The 18,640-nt window shown below is 44.5% G+C and overlaps 1 protein-coding gene across 1 annotated transcript; it reads right to left on the bottom strand.

The window, feature by feature from the left end:
* Positions 1–1,780: 1,780 nt before the first annotated feature.
* Positions 1,781–10,836, bottom strand: PURB (purine rich element binding protein B). Its single transcript, XM_017871657.1, has one exon. It carries the CDS (start codon positions 10,802–10,804, stop codon positions 9,866–9,868), a length of 939 nt encoding a protein of 312 aa, XP_017727146.1. The 5' UTR covers positions 10,805–10,836; the 3' UTR covers positions 1,781–9,865.
* Positions 10,837–18,640: the final 7,804 nt, after the last annotated feature.

Raw genomic sequence — 18,640 nt, 5'->3', positions numbered from 1 at the left:
AGGTGGCGGGCGCCTGTAGTCCCAGCTACTCGGGAGGCTGAGGCAGGAGAATGGCATAAACCCGGGAGGCGGAGCTTGCAGTGAGCTGAGATCCGGCCACTGCACCCCAGCCTGGGTGAGAGAGGGAGACTTCGTCTCAAAAAAAAAAAAAAAGTTTGTCCTTTCTGTAACAACATGGTGTCAGATAAGAGAGCTAATTTAGATGTATGTTTGCTCTTGTCATTAACTAGTTTGGAGACCTTAATTAGGTACACTGAGGGGTCTACACAAGGTACCATGGATGTCTAAGATAAATTAAACATCTGTCTTGTGTAGGGAATAGTTCCTTTTCTTTTAAATTTCAATGGGGCTGCCTCTTGTAAACAGTAAATGTCTGGGCCGGGCGGGGTGGCTTATCCCAGCACTTTGGGAGGCCGAGGCGGGGGGATCACGAGGTCAGGAGATCGAGACCATCCTGGCTAACACGGTGAAACCCCGTCTCTACTAAAAATACAAAAAAATTAACCGGGTGTCGTGGCGGGCACCTGTAGTCCCAGCTACTTGGGAGGCTGAGGCAGGAGAATGGCGTGAACCCAGGAGGCGGAGCTTGCAGTGAACCGAGATGGCACCACTGCAGTCCAGCCTGGGGGACAGAGCAAGACTCCGTCTCAAAAAAAAAAAAAGAGTAAATGTCTGGATCAGGAACGATGTTGCAAATCAAATTATCTATTGCTTGAATGGAGGCCTGGTTAGTAGCTAGGGAGACTAGTTCTTCCTAAAAGCTTTCTCTTCATTCTCCCGACCCACTAAACATATGAGGGACACCCATATCCTCTACTCTAGTACAATGCCTGGAATATACCAGCTACCCAACATGGATTACTGAGTTTCTGATTAGCAGTTCTAGAGGGAACTTAAGTTGCATTTCTTTTTTCTTTTTTCTTGAGACGGAGTTTCACTCTTGTTGCTCAGGCTGCAATGGCAATCTCGGCTCACTGCAACCTCCACCTCCCAGGTTCAAGTGATTCTCATGAGGTCAGGAGATTAAGACCGTCTTGGCCAACATGGTAATACCTAGTCTCTACTGAAATACAAAAAATTAGCCGGGCGTGGTGCCGCGTGCCTGTAATCACAACTACTTGGGAGGCTGAGGCAGGGGAATCGCTTGAACCCAGGAGGCAGAGGTTGCAGTGAGCTGAGATCGCGCCACTGTACTCCAGCCTGGCGACAGAGCAAGACTCCATCTCAACAACAACGACAAAAAAAGACAATGTTTCAGCTTCTAAAATATCTACGGATACAGCCTAGAAAGATAAAACCTCCTTGCGGGTATTCAGTAAATTTCAGTGTAAAGGGGTTCCTGAGACCAAAATGTTTGAGAATCTCTGCCAGGATAAATGGACACAATTCAGTTTTTTTCTTTAACATTAGGGCAAGAAAAGGTTGGCCTAATTTACCTCCTAAGCAATTACAATATTGATAAACAACGAAAGAAGACTTAGCAGTTTATTTCAAGCCATTGTAAATGATGGAAGAAATTAAGGGAAGCAAGTGGCTGTCTACGTTATCAACCAAAGCATAAAATTAATTTGCAGTTTTGATTTACTCCACAAATTGCTTACTAGAAAAGGGTTATGACAACCCAGAAGTTCTAGAACAGGCTATATAGTTCAGATGAAATGTGCAATGACTTAAGTCGTTTTAAGTGGGAACTCCTGATTCCATACCCATTTGTGAGCCCCAACAGATGGTATTTCCCTCCCCCATCACCACATAATTACTGAGAGACACAAGCACAAGATTGTCATTCACTTTTCTGCATACTTTATTTGTTACAAACATACAATTTTTTTTAAATATAGACTGTAAAATTCCATTTGCAAAAGTCTATTGTAAGGAGTGCACACCAGCAGGAAGGATTCTTTTTTCTCTGTGAGTTTTTCTGTCAGTTTTGCTAGTTAGTGGTAAATACGGGACCCGCCATTTTTACAGACCAGTCTGAAGCTTCTGACTGTATTCACATTGCTCTTTTGAAGCAGCCCTGCTCCTCTCAAAATTGATCAGAATCTGAGCTTCAACCTACAGGCAGTGAGATCAACAGCCCGTCTGGACTCTGCTTTTGAACGGTTTTCAGGAAGTGTGATTTCTGAATGGGTACTGCACTTCACAGATTTGTTTGAATTGCCCATGCAGCTCTATGTTTGTTAAAGTGCATTCTTCTTTAAAAAATAAGAGGAATAATCTTTACTCTTTAACCAAGGTACTTAAAAAAATGAACTTTTTGGTCTCTCAGCAGATATTCCCAAATTGATCCTATCACTACAAATTTCAGTGTTTTATTTACAGACATTTATAGGGTTACAGGTGGAGGGGACCTTATAAAATTAAAGGTGCAGCTTCTCTTGAAGCAGAAATCAGTTTTACAAATTCATACATAGGAATACACACTTGGTTTACAATGCATAAGCATGTGGGTATTTACACAGAGATTTTAAGACATCCCCCAAAAACACATTTTAAAGTAATTTCCAACCTAAACTCTAATTGTACATCTAGATGAGGAAGCTGTCTCCTGCTATCAAGATTTGGTTTTAATTTATTCAAATTATTTCTGTAGATTCTCTACTGGCAGGACATCAGTCCCAGCTTTGGAGTGAATAGTCTAAGGAAGCCACTGGTAGATATTATGATTGACAGTGAAGATTCCTATAGAACGGAAAGTACGTTATCTGGAAATATATCAGAAGACAAATTAATGTTTAAAATGATCTTGGAAAACATTTGGAGGCCCAAAATAATAAATCCCTACAATTGTTTTAGAACTTCAAAAAAAGTCCAAATACACTAACGATCTTAGTTACTATTCAAATATTGATAAGTCATTGAAAAATAACTCAGATTTACTTGTCTGCTACCGAAATGTGCAAAACCATGGACTCTTTGTAAGTTTGTCCCACACTGACTTAAAGCCAGTTTCTAGACTTTTTGCTCAACCTACTGACTTTTATAAATTCAGAGAGTAGGCTGGGCGTGATGGCTCATGCCTGTAATTCCAGCACTTTGGGAGACCAAGGCGGGCAGAACACTTGAGGTCAGGAGTTCGAGACCAGCCTGGCCAACGTGGTGAAACCCGTCTCTATTAAAAATACAAAAAATTAGCCGGGCGTGGTGGCGCATGCTTGTAATCCCAGCTATTTGAGAGGCTGAGGCAGGAGAATCACTTGAGCCCGGGAGGCAAAGGTTGCGAGCTGAGATCACACCATTGCACTCACTCCAGCCTGGGCGATAAGAGTAAAACTCCATCTCAAAAAAAAAAAAAAAAAAAATTCCAGAGAGCTTTTGTACACAGGGGTGACATGTGGGCTGGAAGAAGGGTTTATGTCTATTATCTTATCAGTTCAAAATGAAACTCCCAAATTCCTACAACACAAATGTGTTTAATGACATAATCCAGCTCTTCAATTCTCTTGGGATTCTCCCTGCAGTTATGTCTCTGAAAAAGGAACTTAACAAGAGAATAAACAAACTACTCACCATCCTATTTCTAAATATAAAGATTCTTCCAACCAGCCTGATCTTGCAACTCAGGGTTAAGACTGGGATGAAATATTTGGCTTTAAGAAATAAGAGATGGCCTAAATGGATATTTTGGAAAAAGTTAGCTATTGAAGTGTTATTTAAGGTAAAGGGGAAAAAAGGACAAACTCATGCCTTCTGCAATATCCTAGTGGACACTGAATAGGGCTCTTGCTTTCTTTCCAATACTGTGGGCCCACATCATACAAAAAAGACATAATTAGTTCTCTTATTCATGTCAATGGATATTAGATATAACACAAGGAAAATGAAATTTGCTTCTAGACTCAAAATCTGTTGACACTTAGAAAGTGTAATTATACTTTTTAATTAAACTGTTAGAATCATCTATGGAGAAAAATGAGTTTTAGCTTCCAATAAACCTCTGCTTTTATTAGAAATCATATTGAGCAGTGAAACTACCAATATGGCAGTTGCTATTCTATTGTTTTAACATGGCTCTACCTATCCTAATTGGAATGTCTAATTCAAGAGGCATGAGTTAGATTTTCAAATTAAATGATTGTGAATAGAGGTGATTCCATTGATGGCATATTCCCTATTTCTTTAGGAAATATAAAATACATTCATGAAGGCCTTACTTGGATCAGGGGTACAGATATCAATTGGGAATCTCTAAGGTAATAAGTTTTCATTATGCAATTTTATTATTTTTTAATTTTCCAAATCTAATTTTCAGTACTGATAATTGGACAATTGTTCAAGAAAGAGTCTGTTAAATCCGTCAGTAACAAAACTGAGTTTTAAGACTGAGGGCTGGGAAAGGTGACTTTAAATAGCAAAGTCAGACCTATCAAAAGAACTCATTATTCAAAAGTCCAGCTATCTGCTGAAACTTCTAGGGGGCTAATACTTGAAAATTAATGACTTTGTTTTTTCTAAGTTAAAACAGGGAGAAATGAAGTTATAATCTGCCATTTCCACCTTACATTTGGAATTTATATATATTTTTTGAGACGGAGACTCGTTCTGTCACCCAGGCTGGAGTGCAACGGTGCGATCCTGGCAGACTGCAACCTCCGCCTCCTGGGTTCAAGTCATTCTCCTGCCTCAGCCTCCCAAGTAGCTGGGACTACAGGCACGCACCACTATGCCCGGCTAATTTTAGTATTTTTAGTAGAGACGGGGTTTCACCATGTTGTCCAGGCTGACCTGAACTGATCCGCCCGCCTTAGCCTCCCAGAGTGCTGGGATTACAGGCGTGAGCCACCGCGCCCGGCCACATTTGGAATTTCAAATGGGGCATATGACACATATTCTTTTTTGTCTATATTTTCTTAAGGTAAATGTGTTTTTTTTTTTTTCTTTTTTCTTTTCTACAAACTATCTCCCGCCCTCCCCAGCCCCACCCACACACCCATTATCCAGTATATTGAATGGGAGTTGTAACTCTTTAGGAAGACAGCTAATTGATTTACAGTACTCTAAAACCAACCCTGAAAACTGATAATCTCATTCACTTACTATAACTTCAGTGCTGTGGTTGACAGAAAAGAAAAAGTTACCTTAAGGCTCAAGGGAAAGTAACTTATTAAATTGTGAATGCAGCATTGTTTACTCTCCCATCCATTGGAAACTAGCAAAATGCATTCTGGATCAATAATACAAATCTTCTAACATTAGCAAAGATTTCTACTCTTCTTACACAGAGTTAGAACAATATTCATAAGCAATTATCTAAGGGAGCCTGAGAAACTATGATCCACATCACACAAAGATTTCATGTATTTCATGATCAAAAAGTGCTTTATCTTTGAGAAATGTCAGGGTTAAAATGGAAATATACAATGTAAAGTCACTTGACATTTTTTCAAGTCAAGTACAAAGTAGAAAAGGAGCAAAAAGATGGAGGCTCTGCTCTCTGAACAGGCCTTATGCATGTGACTTTTAGGGTTTACGAAATTAAAATTGTTTTAAGAATTAAAAATAGTGGGACTTTACACCACTGTATTCTAAAACCTGAGATTGGACATCAAAACAGTCAACTTTGTTATTCATCAGAGCAATTCTGATACTTCCTAAAATAGAAGATAACTCAACTAACTCCAGGGTCAAAAACATTAATTTTCCCCAATCAAAAAGGAGACCGATCACTAACATTATACCAAGAGTGCTGCAGAAAGACAAACTCTCAGCAAATGAGTCATTTCTACATAAGCAAAAAAGTCACTTTTCTCCTTCCCTTTCTCACTGATCAAGGCCACACTATTTTCAAATGAATATCTACTGAGAGATCAGTTGTGCATTGGATAAAGTACCATAATTGGGTTAAAAATGAAAACAAAATTTACAGTGAAGAATACTTATGTGCATGGCTTACACACTCCAGCTTCTCAATTTCATCCACCTCAAGAGCAAGATAGATGCAAAGTCACCTTGTGTAGATTACATTCTACACCCCTGTAAAGCCAGTCAAGGTCACATTTAACAAAGCATCTTCAGCAACTACAGTGCCTGAAGTGTGCAGCCATTTACAGACCACTCAATATGAGGGCATTATTATAACCAGCCTCTTTTGCCCACAACCCTGCATTTTCAGATAAGACAGGATAATTGTTTTGTTTTGAGAAAACTGAAGTTTGAATCTCTTAAAAGACCTGCAATTTACTGCAAAGTAATCCAGAGGTAACAAAGGAAGCAGGAGGTTAATGGCTGCCTGCACCAAAAGCCTCTCAATCATTTTGCAGTAAATAATTATGGAAAGTGATGTGACAAGTAGCCATGTGTGTATCACAGCTACAGTCATTTATACCACCTACATGCCTCCAATAGTTACATAGGGTGTTTGGGTTTTTGGTTTGGTTTTCACTTTGATTTTTGGTGCCATACAGATTTATATTTTGTTCTGTGCAGCATATGCACTGAAAAACTTGCTGCTGTTCCACTTGCTGAAATGATAGGCAGGGACAACAGAAACCAAAACATAGTAGGAAGAGTAGTAGGATCTCTTCACAGATTTTTATTCTTTTGATTCTGTTCCTAAAATTTGGCTTTTCATCTTTGTAACTATGGTAGTTTGGGAAACAAACCTTCTAACGATTATCTGAAAAGAAGTTTTAGTTTCCTACTTCTCAGGAATATGACTATTTTGATTAGCTGGGATGTCTGCCAAGATTAAAAAAAAAGGCTCAAAATCATTCATAGCAACAACTGAAAAAAAAATTGGTTGTTTCCCATGTCTGTACAATCTGAGTGGAATTAACAAAGACCATTTCCTTTAATAAACTATTAATAATATTTACGAATGAATCTCTGTGTTTTGCAGGTTTCTATTGTCTCTAGTGACTGGAATGAAGATCAGTGAAATGCTACAATTAATTCACAGCCTTCTGCAATCTTCCTGCAGTGGGAAGAGAGGCCATGAACCATCCCTTGCAGGAGAAACAAACCTTAGAGATTGGTTAAGACTTAAAAACCCACCACTATGACATTACCACTTAATCTTACATAGGCAGGTCAAAATTTTAATATAAATTACTTTTGCCAACACATAGCTTATGCATTCTTTGCTCCTTTTTTTGGAGGATTCTCAAATTGATATCTAAAGATTTACATATGATATATTACTGTTATATGGTCTAATGACTAAGAAAATTTCTCTGGTAACCAAAGCTGATGCCATATATGGTAGTGTTCTTGGCATATACTCTATATGCCTCAGACCACTTCCACATTCTTTCTATTCAGCTAATTATAGCTTAGTAGCCACTGGTGAAGGATTGTGAAGACCCTGTCATTTCTACAGAATAGAAAGGCAAGGCTAGTTACTGCAATTCAGCCAAACAAAAAGAAAAATAAACCAACCCCTTGAAAAGGAGAGGTACTGCACCTTTGCAAAATTGAACTGGCTCACTGCAGCTGAGCAACAGAACCACCACTGAAGCAAGAAAACAAGTTGGTCTATACAGGAATTGTACATGGTTTGAAAATGAAAAAGTTACAGCAATCAACTAATAGCTGCAACCTTAATTTTCATTGCTGCCTCAGAGTTGAAACTTAAACAGTTTCTGCAAACCTAATGCTAGCTTCTCAGCTCCTTTACTAAAACTATTTAGGAATTTGTTCTCCGCAGCAAAGAAATAAACACTCATAACACATAGGTAAATACAGCAGGACATTATTGAAAACAGCTGCCTTGTAGTACAAAATACAGTACAAGTATACGGATGTCATTAAAACATCAAAAATACTATTGCTCCCATACAATTTAGGAAACATTCTTTGCAACGGAGAAAAATTTAAAAGAAAGCTTTAAAAAAATCTGTTTAAAAATTCTACTGTGGATGATGAGAGTAGAGAAATAGTCTGAAAAGGGCACCAATGTTTGTGGCTCTTCCACTTTTTTTTTTTTTAAATCTAAGATCAACAATATTCTGCATCATAATCTATTTTTTTAAAAAAGCCTAATTTTATGTACACAATTATTTCCCGCCCTCTCAGCCACAAATACATGAAAACCTTTTTGTATATTACTCATTTCCCAATAAATACAAAAAGATTGTATAGATTGAATAATACCAAAATAAGATAATAAAAAGGATATGCAATAAATTAAAAAGGCAGCTCAAATAAGGGGCAGGCATGCAGTTAAAAAAAAAATACTAAGATTGTGGAGGTGGGGTTACTTGCCTCCTGATTGAGAAGGTGTCACACAAAGAATACCTGAAAACTTTGGAAAGAACGTTAGCTCCCATTCAATTCAAAGTTACCTAGGTCTATGACATTTCTAGGAATACCTTTTGATGGGGTGGGATTAACTTGATTAGTAAAAATCATTTCTACTGAAAATCCATTTAAAATATAAAGAGGCGATCCTTGAAAACCCCAACTTTTATTCTTGAAAGACAGCTGGATTAACTGGCAAAAGCCAGTTTGTTGAAATTTCAAGATGGTATAAAAATGCTTCCAGGATATAGTCAGCATATTCACGTTAACTTCAGTTCCTTTCACAGATGGATTTCAGCTTCCACCGGGTGCACTGCTTGAATCACTCATCCATCATTTGCCAACTCTGATTGTGAGGTACTGATACAATGGATCAAGTTCTTAAAAATTTTAAAAGAATAAATGATGCTGGAATTCTGGACCTGAGGATCTTTAGTATTTGAACAAATCCACAGATTAAACTGAAGGTAAATTAAGACTTCAGTTTTGGTTATTTCCAACTTTTCCGTGAGGATGTATATTCCATTAAAGCTCAGGCTTATAGCCACACTGTTCCTTTTGTAGGTAATCTTCAAGTTTTATGGTTTAAAATCCAGCCAACCAGTGGCTGTAACAGCCGAATTAGCCATAATTCACTGGCTCACACAGTGGAGATCTGGCTCTCATTCATACCAAAGCCATTTCTTGGTAATGACCTCCATATTTAGAGATCAGGGGAAGAACTTTAGTGAGCAGCAACCAATCCACTCAAACAGTCTGCCTTGTGCTTTATGCCTGACTTTTTCTTGTGCCTACCTCAGCAACCCCCAATGTAAAACTGCTTTTATCTTCGAAAATTTTTTGTCAACTTTGGAACTATTTTAGTAAGGGATTCTACTCCAAGCATTGCTATCTGAATCCACTGGCATCCTGGAAAACAATTTTGCAAAGAAAAGACATTTGCCTTGGTCCAGGTTCCATGCAACACCATTTTTCAAAAAAAATGGATCCAATTTGGTTCTGTATTCTTAGATGGCTTCTTGAAATCTTATCTTTAACCCATGATTATCCCAAGTTGCGTTTCTTTTCATGAACCTGAACCCTCAGAACTGGATAACTATAAAGGCCTCTCTTCTCAAGGATTCCATGAAGACCTAGATCCAAAATGCTTATTTCAATGGAGGTGAAGGGATAGACACTCCAAGAGTGAGGCGTAGAGAGAGATCTTTTATGCCAGATCACCCAGGTGCAATCTAAATGCAACTGTTATCACTGGTCTGGGTAACCTGGACGTGTTTCTTGCCCCGGATGTGCAAGGATCTATTCCCTCCAGGAATTATCCTGATGGGTTTAGGAACCTCAGTTGAGAAACAACAGAAGCTGAGAGAATTTTATGCAGGTGAGGAGATGCTGTTGTCCTCTTTGCAGGCTGCTGTCAGTTCCTTGGAACTTGACTGCTTTTCTCAAGTTGTCCGTCACTGTTCTCTTACGATTATTTCTCTTAACTATATTGTTTTGTTTTTTTCCCTCTGCGGCCTCCCTGGCTCCCTCTCCACTAGCTCACTGGGGATGAGCAGGAAGGGGAATTCTCTAGCCAAAGAGATGGTGGTGGGGTGGAGGAGGCCAGTAGGGGAAGCTGCCTGTTTCAATCCTCATCCACCTCCTCACCCTCTGACTCTTCGCCGCCGCCGCTGCCCCCACCACGTCGCTCATAAAGCTTATCCCTCTGTCTTTCCTGAATTTCTTTCATCTCATCCGCATACCGACAAAAGGCGCCTCCGAACTTGCCCCAGGCTTTGAAGGGCACGGTGATGGCATTGCGGTAGGACGGCTTCACCTCGCTCACTCGCAGAAACACCCCGTATTTGTTGCAGCCCACATCGAAGAAGAAGCGCTTGGAGTCCACAGTGATGGAGGTGCCCTCCGGGAGCTCTCCATACAGGCCGCCCCCTGGGCCGCCGGCGCCGCCTCCCGGGCCGCCTGCCAGCTCGTCGTCCTCGCCTCCATAGTCGTCGATGAGCTTGGCCAGCGCGTCGCGGAACTCGATGAGGCCCTGCGCAGGCAGCGCGATGGTCTGGCCGCTCTGCAAGCCGCCGGGCCCGGGGCCCGCGCCGAAGCCGCCACCGCCGCGGTTGACCGTTTGGCGGATGCGCAGGAAGCGGCCGCGCTGGTTCTCCTTGAGGTCCAGGTAGTACTTGCGGTTCTCACGCACCAAGAATTCGCTCTTGAGCGCGCGCCGCGGCCCGCCGCCCTCCTCGGCGCCCGCCGCCAGCTGCTCGGGGCTGCTAGGGCCCAGCTGCGCGTAGTGCTCTATGAAGTCGCCCAGCGAGTCGCGGAACTCGGCGGCCACCGCCATGGACAGCGTGAGGCGGCTCTTGGAACCGCCCGCGCCCACCTCGGCGATCTTGAGGAAGCGGCCCTTGGCGTTCTGCTTCACATCTAAGTAGAAGCGCTTGTTCTGGATGTCCAGCCGCTTCGAGGCCAGCTCCTGTGTCTCCTGCTCGCCGCCGCCGCGGGACGCGGGCTGGAACCCGCCCGGCCCACCGCCGCCGCCGCGCTCGCTGCCGCTGTCGCCGTCCGCCATCTTCTCGGGCCGCCTCGCCGCCACCGGCACCGCGCCGCTCGGCCGCCCCCGCCTCCGCCCTGCGCTCGCGCTCCGGGGCCCAGCCCTCGCCCGGCCCGGCTCCGCTCACACGCTCCGCCTCTCGCCCGGCCGCCGTCCGCCCCCCATCGCCTCCGCGCCCCGCCCCCGCCACTTCCGTGCAGCCCTAGGCACTTCCGGCGCGCGACTTCCCGTGAAGTCACTCCGTCCCGCCCGTCGCGGCCTCGCGGCCGGAAGCGCCGGGGCGGCGTGGCGCAGAGGGGTGACGTCAGGGCCCGCGCCGGGCGGGCGGCAAGGTGGGAGTCGGTTAGTGCTACTGCTCGGTTTCTAGGCCTGGGGACTTGCCAGCCTTAGCGTGACTCAGGCTCCCGCTGCGTCTGTCGACGCGCCTCTCCCCCATGACACTTCTACTTTAGACTCCAGTGTCGTTCACTTCCCTCCTCGTTTCCGGGGCGTTAGCTGAGCATACTCAGGCCCCAGCCTGTCTGCCCTGGTTGTGTGCTGGGAACAGAGTTCCAGTCTACACACTATGGCGACGGGGGTGAGGGAGATCCTTTGGAGCACTCGGCAGCGGGTTCTTAGCAGCCTGTGGGGTTCCCTAGAGCAGGCATGAGCTCACTCTGAAGGGCAAGCTGCAGTTGGCCTGGCAGCTCTGGAGAAGAGCCCCCCAGCATAGGAGACGGCAGTGCAGAGGCACCCAGGGCGTGACACTGGGAGCTCAGAGCAGCTGGGGGTGTGTATGCCTGAAGAATGGTCGTAGATGACAGGGTAGGGTGGAATAGATAAAGGAAAGCTATTTGTGATGCGGGAGAGTTAGTGCCTACTCCAGAGTCTGGAGCCACCATATGTGATCAGATTCACATTTTGGAAAGATCACTGTGGGAACAACGTAGAAAGAAGATGGTTTAGAATGAGGTGAGATTTGGGATCCAGAGATCAGTTAACTGTTCACACAGCCATATTAAAGTGGTTAAGGGAATTGACTCTGCCAATCTTTAGTTTCTTTATCAATAAAATGAATAATTCTTACGAGGTCTTTTTGTCGTAAGCATTGAGGTGTAACAAGAGGCAGTATTGGAATAGTGTTAAAAAGTGTAGGCTCTGCAATTGCACTGGGTTTGAAATTGACCTTGACTAGTTACTTAATTTTCCCAAGCCAAAATGTCCTCATCCTTAATTTTTTTTTTTTTTTTTTTTAATTTGAGTCTTGCTCTGTCGCCCAGGCTGGAGTGCAGTGGCATGATTTCGGCTCACTACACCCTCCACCTCCCAGGTTCAAGCAATTCTCCTACCTCAGTTTCCTGAGTAGCTGGGATTACAGGCATCCGCCACCACACCCGGCTAATTTTTGTATTTTTAGTAGAGACAGGGTTCCACAATGTTGGCCAGGCTGGTCTTGAACTCCTGACCTCAAGTGTTCTGCCCGCCTTGGTCTCCCAAAGTGCTGGAATTACAGGCATGAGCCATCACGCTCATCAAGACTTTCGAGACAGTCTTGCTCTGTTGCCCAGGTTGGAGTGCAGTGGCACAATCTTGGCTCACTGCAACCTCTGCCTCCTGGGTTCAAGCAATTCTCCTGCTTCAGCCTTCGGAGTAGCTGGGACTATAGGCATGCGCCACCATGCCCAGCTTGTATTTTAGTAGAGACAGGGTTTCACCATGTTGCTCAGGCTGGTCTCAAACACCTGAGCTCAGGCAATCCACTGGCCTCGTCCTCCCAAAGTGCTAGGATTGCAGGCATGACCCACCGTGGCCAGCCTTCACTTCTAGGTATTTACCTGAGGGAAGTCAAAGTATGTTCACACAGTTTGTATGACCCCATTTATATAAAAGTATATGAAAGAGAAAGTGTGTGTGTGTGTGTGTGTGTGTGTGTGTCAGCAAATCCGTAGTTGCCTGGGCCTGAATATGGAGGGACAGATTGGAAAGGTTAATACAAGGAAACTTTTAAGGGTGATGGAATATTCTGTATCTTGTTTGTGATCGTGATTTCACAGATTTGCCAAAACTCATTGAAATGTAGTTTATTATAGAGAAATTAGACCCCAATAAAGTAATTATTATTTTGAAAAGAGGAATCAAAGAGGATGTTGGAGATAACACTAAAAAAATACCTTGTAGGGTTTTTGGGCAATAATCCTTGAAACATGTTTAGCGTAATGCCTAAATTACAGTAAGTGCTCAATAAATGTGAACTCTGGGGTGCATCCACATGGGTCAGTAGTAATTAGGTTTGGGAGCTGCCAGCAGGTAGGGTGGATTTGACATCAGTTTCCTAGAAGAAGGAGAGTTCAGAGGAAGATACCAAATTTTGGGCCTTGAACAATTCAATCCTTGGAGAGGATTAAGACATTGAAAATCCCTAAGGAAGGAATGCAGTTTCAGGCATCACTTGGCCTTTGTGAAAGATGTCCGCTCAACTCCTCTAGTTTCTTGCTAACCAACTCTGATTTCTCCTCTCTAATGCAACTTACCTACATAGAAGCCCCCAACATTCAGTTCCTGAAAAGGACTCTCTATCCCTCTGTTCATTTCTTTTTTTTTTGAGACAGAGTCTCACTCTGTCGCCAGACTGGAGTGCAGTGGCGCGATCTCGGCTCACTGCAACCTCTGTCTCCCGGGTTCAGCTGATTCTCCTGCCTCAGCCTCCTGAGTAACGGATTATAGGCACGCCGCCACCATGCCCAGCTAATTTTTGTAGTTTTAGTAGAGACGGGGTTTCACCATGTTGGCCAGGATGGTCTTGATCTCTTGACCTCGTGATCTGCCCACCTTGGCTTCCCAAAGTGCTGGGATTACAGGCATGAGCCACCGCACCCAGCCCCGTCTATTCATTTCTTTTCTTTCTTTCTTTTCTTTTCTTTTCTTTTTTTTGAGATGGAGTCTTGCTCTGTCGCCCAGGCTGGAGTGCAGTGGTGTGATCTCGGCTCACTGCAAGCTCTGCCTCCTGGGTTCATGCCATTCCCCTGCCTCAGCCTCCCGAGTAGCTGGGCCTACAGGCGCCGCCACCATGCCTTGCTAGTTCTTTTGTATTTTTAGTAGAGACGGGGTTTCACTGTGTTAACTAGGATGGTCAAGATCTCCTGACCTTGTGATCCGCCCGCCTCGGCCTCCCAGTATGCCGGGATTACAGGCATGAGCCACCGTGCCCGGCTCCCTCTGTTCATTATCAGTTTGATTTTAACAAGTCAGTTTCTATTTAATGAGTCAGATACATTGCTTGTTTCTTTTGAAATTTCATTCTTTGCTTTAATCTTAGATTCTCCTTCCTTTCAGATATTCAGTGGTCACATTTTTGAACACTTTTAGAAACTTTTATGGTTTTGTTTTTTATATATGTGATTTTACTATATTTTTATATTTTACGTTTATCTGAAATATATTTTGGTGTATAGTATGAGTGAAGAATTTTAAAAATTTCCTTCAAATGACTAACCAATTGTTCAGTACTATTTATTGAATAATCCTTTAGGGATAGATCTCAACAGGTGGAGACAGGGGTAGGATATTTTGGGCAGAGGGAACATATGTCCCGAGATGGTGAGAAGTTCAGTTTGGATAGAGCCCAGCATCTGTGAGGAGTGGGTGGTGAACAGTGGATCTGGAAGGCAGTTAGACTGGGTCCCACTGGGAGGCCTTTGACTTGTAGGCAGGGAGCCTGGGCCAAATTGAAGAGTCAAGGGGGAGCCACTTGACTGTGAGAAGTGTAACACCTCTGGCTGTGTGCTTCAAGGAAGTGACCCATAGTAGAGGATAGCATGAGTGGGTTAGGGTGGGACCTAGGATGGGCCCTCAGTTCGGAGGCAATGACTGTGTTGCAGACAAGAGCCAGCAAGGATTGGGTGCAACTGGTGGCGGTGCTGGTGGGAGGGGAGGGAGCATGTGGGACCTTTGGCTCAGCATTTGAAAACTAAATGTGGGCATGAGAGAAGGAGAGGAGGAGGATTTTTTTTTTTTTTTTTTTTAGAGACAGTCTTGTTATGTTGCCCAGGCCTGTCTTGAACTTTTAGGCTCAAGTAATCCTCCTACCTCAGCTTCCCAGGTAGCTGGGATTACAGGCACATAACATTGCATGCAGTTGGAGGATTATTATTATTATTATTTAGACAGAGTCTTGCTGTGTCGCCCAGGCTGGAGTGCAGTGGCATGATCTTGGCTCACTGCAACCTCTGCCTCCTAGGTTCAAGTGATTCTCCTCCCTCAGCCTCACAAGTAGCTGGGACTACAGGCGCCAGCCACCATGCCTGGCTAATTTTTTTTTGTATTTTTAGTAGAGATGGGATTTCACTATCTTGGCCAGACTGGTCTTGGACTCCTGACCTCGTGCTCTGCCTGCCTCGGCCTCCTAAAGTGCTGGGATTACAGACATGAGCCACCGCACCCAGCCAGATTATTATTTATTTATTTATTTATTTTTAAGACAGAGTCTTCTGTCACCCAGGCTAGAGTGCAGTGGTGTGATCTCAGCTCACTGCAACCTCCATCTCCTGGGTTCAAGCAATTCTCCTGCCTCAGCCTCCCAAGTAGCTGGTGCGCTACTTGTACCTCCCAAGTAGCAAGTGCGCCCACCACCGCACCCGGCTAATTTTTGTATTTTTAGCAGAGATGGGGTTTCACCGTGTTGGCCAGGCTGGTCTCGAACTCCTGACCTCGTGATCTACCTGCCTTGGCCTCCCAAAGTGCTGTGATTACAGGCGGGTGTGAGCCACCGCACCCGGCCTATTTTTTAATTTTTATTTTTATTATTTTTTTAATTTTTTGAGGTGGAGTCTCGCTTTGTCACCCAGCCTGGAGTGCAGTGGCATGGTCTTGGCTCACTGAACCTTGTATTCAAGCAATTCTCCTGCCTCAGCCTCCCGAGTAGCTGGGACCACAGGTGTGTGCCACCACACCTGGCTAATTTTTGTAATTTTAGTAGAGACAGGGTTTCACTGTTGGTCAGGCTGGTCTCGAACTCCTGACTTCGTGATCTGCCCACCTTGGCCTCCCAAAGTGCTGGTATCACAGGTGTGAGCCACCATGCCCGGCCGAGGATTATTTTGATGTAGGTGCTCAGATGATGAGGGACCAAGGCTAACTTTAGCAAAATGAGGCTGTTTAAGAGGATGGACTCTTTAGATGAAGATGATATCCAACACTGAATTGAGACTTTCAGAGTCCCCCTTGCTGCAGGTGTTAAGTACTTCTCCCCTATGTAATTCACAATACATGTCACATAACAGGATGAGCTGCTTTGATGCATTTTTGGAGTATCAAATTCTTTCCCCAGAAGTTTTTTACTTCTTAGTGGCCTCAAGTCCCTGCTTTGACTGCTTTTTGGCAATTTGAGCATGATTCAGAACCAGTCTCACTGGTGGCATGTTAAATTTGAGGAGCTGGCTGAATGTCTGAGAGGATATCTCCAAGTGTCTGGAACCCAGAGAATCAGAGTCCAGAAAAGAGGCAAGTAACAGATGCAGGTTTGGTAGCCACCAGCAGAAAGGTGGAGTGGACATCAGACTCAGAGAGGATTGTGTGGGGAAATCAGGGACAGATGAAGAGGATGAGGAGAGAAAGGCCAAGCAGTCAGAAGACTGCGAGGTCACAGGTGATAGTTCATAGTGAGCTGTATATGAACTATGTACTTGGGCTTCCCACATGTTTTGGAAACACATCACAAATCACCCAGCTCTTAGGAGATGGAGCAGAGACTGGAACTCAAGTCTTCTGGTTCTCAATTCTGTGTCTTTGACACTGTGCTACTTTGGGGCCCCAGGGGATGGAAGCCAGATATCAGAATGCTCACAAGTAAATGCAGGGGCAGGAAGTGTGGATTGAGGAGGTATTTCATGTGGCAGAGGGTGACAAAGGATGGGTACTGGCAAAGGAAGGCAGGATGAAGGCTGTTTTACCCGAGAAACCTGAGCCAGCTCTGAGACTGAGGAGAGGAGAGGGGTGTTGAGGGGTCATGACAGAAGCCTCTCAGTGAGGCCTGGAGTAGGCACAGAAGTTAGGCACTCAGGAAAGGAACTGGGTCCTAGAACGTGAGAACGTGAGAAGGCATCCTTTTTCTTCCGAGATCAAGGAGAGAAAAGGAGATACTGGAGCTTCCAGTGGAGAGGAGGGAAGTTGGAGCAGTTCTTGCTGAAAGGGCCTGAGTGTGAGGCTGCACTAAGGAGGAGGCTGCAAAGCCTGCTGAGCAGCCCCAGGACCTGACCAAGACTAGGGCAGAAGCAGGATGGGCTCGATCTGTCCCTTGGAGTAGCTGGGAGTCTGGGCTGGAGGCGGCAGATGGAAGTGGGCCTTGCCAGGGCTGGGAGATGGTTGTGGGGGTGCCAGGTCTTCGGGACAGTAGCCTCAGATGGCCAGTCCCGGGCAGTCAAAGCTGGGCATTCAGGAGAACCAGGCCAGGAGAATGAGGAAGGGTTTGCACATTGCAGGGTGGGCATGCCTTTTTTCCCTCATTGCTTTTCGTTGTAAATTTTTTACTTGTTTGTTTATTTTTGAGACATGGTCTCGCTTGGTTGTCTAGGTTGGAGTACAATGGCATAATCTCTGCTCTCTGCAGCCTCTGCCTCCTGGACTCAAGCAGTCCTCCCAACTCAGCTCCCAGAGTAGATGGGATTACAGGCATGTGCTACCATACCCAGTTAATTTTTAAAATATTTTTTTGTAGAGATGGGGTTTTGCCGTGTTGCCCAGGCTGGTCTCGAACTCCTGAGCTCAAGCAATCTACCTGCTTTGGCCTCCCGAAGTTGGGATTATAGACATAAGCCCAGCCCTCCTTTTAAACTTAAAATGTAAACTTACAGAACAGCTGCAAGAATAGTATTCTTCACACAGATCCCCCAAAATGTTAGCATCACAGTGTTTGTGTCATCACGCTTTTCATCTTTCTGTTTCTTCATCTCTGTCTCTGTCTCTACACACAGACACACACACGCACACATGCTATTTGACATTTTTCTTTCTCCTGAACCATTTGAGAATAAACTGAAATATGACCATTTATCTTTAAACACTTCAGTGTCTATTCAAGGTCATTCTCTCACCTATCTAAAGCACAACAATCAAAATCAAGAAACTAGCACAGATCTGACACTGTTATCTAATCTGCAGACTTTATTATTCAGATTTCGCCGAGTGTCTCGATTGCATCCTCTACAGCAAAGGAGACGTTTGTAGCATTAACTGCCACAGGCCCACCCCCAACCACCACTTCTTTTTTAAGACAGAGTCTCGCTCTGTCACCCAGGCTGGAGTATAGTGGCGCTATCTTGGCTCACTGCAACCTCTGCCTCCCAGGTTCACGCGACCCTCCTGCATCAGCCTCCTGAGTAGCTGGGATTACAGGTGTGTGCCACCATGCCTGGCTAATTTTTGTAATTTTAGTAGAGACGGAGTTTCACCATGTTGGCCAGGCTGGTCTCAAACTCCTGACCTCAGCCCACCTTAGCCTCGAAAAGTGTTGTGATTACAGATGTGAGCCACCGCGCCCAGCTACCTGCCTCTCTTTAATCTGGAGCCATCCCTGGGTCTCTCTTTGCCTTTCACGTGAGTGACATTTTGAAATATGAAGGCCGATTATTTTGTAGATTGTCCCCATTTGTGTTTGAGGGGAGTGCTTCTTGACCACAATCTGAAAACTCCTCATGTCCTGGCTGGCTCAACTCCACATAGTGAGACGCTGCCTGTTGTGCCTGACCTGACCTGTGCCTGATGCCGAGAAGAGGACGAGGAGACGGTTGAAGGTCCCAAGGTCAGGGACAGGCTGGCAGGAGAGCTTGGGGATGGTCAAAAGGGGTTTGCAATGGATGGAAACTGCATATGTGCTTCCTG

This window comes from Rhinopithecus bieti, unplaced genomic scaffold (genome assembly GCF_001698545.2).
Source record: "Rhinopithecus bieti isolate Rb0 unplaced genomic scaffold, ASM169854v2 scaffold_6908, whole genome shotgun sequence".
NCBI lineage: Eukaryota > Metazoa > Chordata > Mammalia > Primates > Cercopithecidae > Rhinopithecus > Rhinopithecus bieti.
This window is presented reverse-complemented; position numbering and strand designations above follow the sequence as displayed.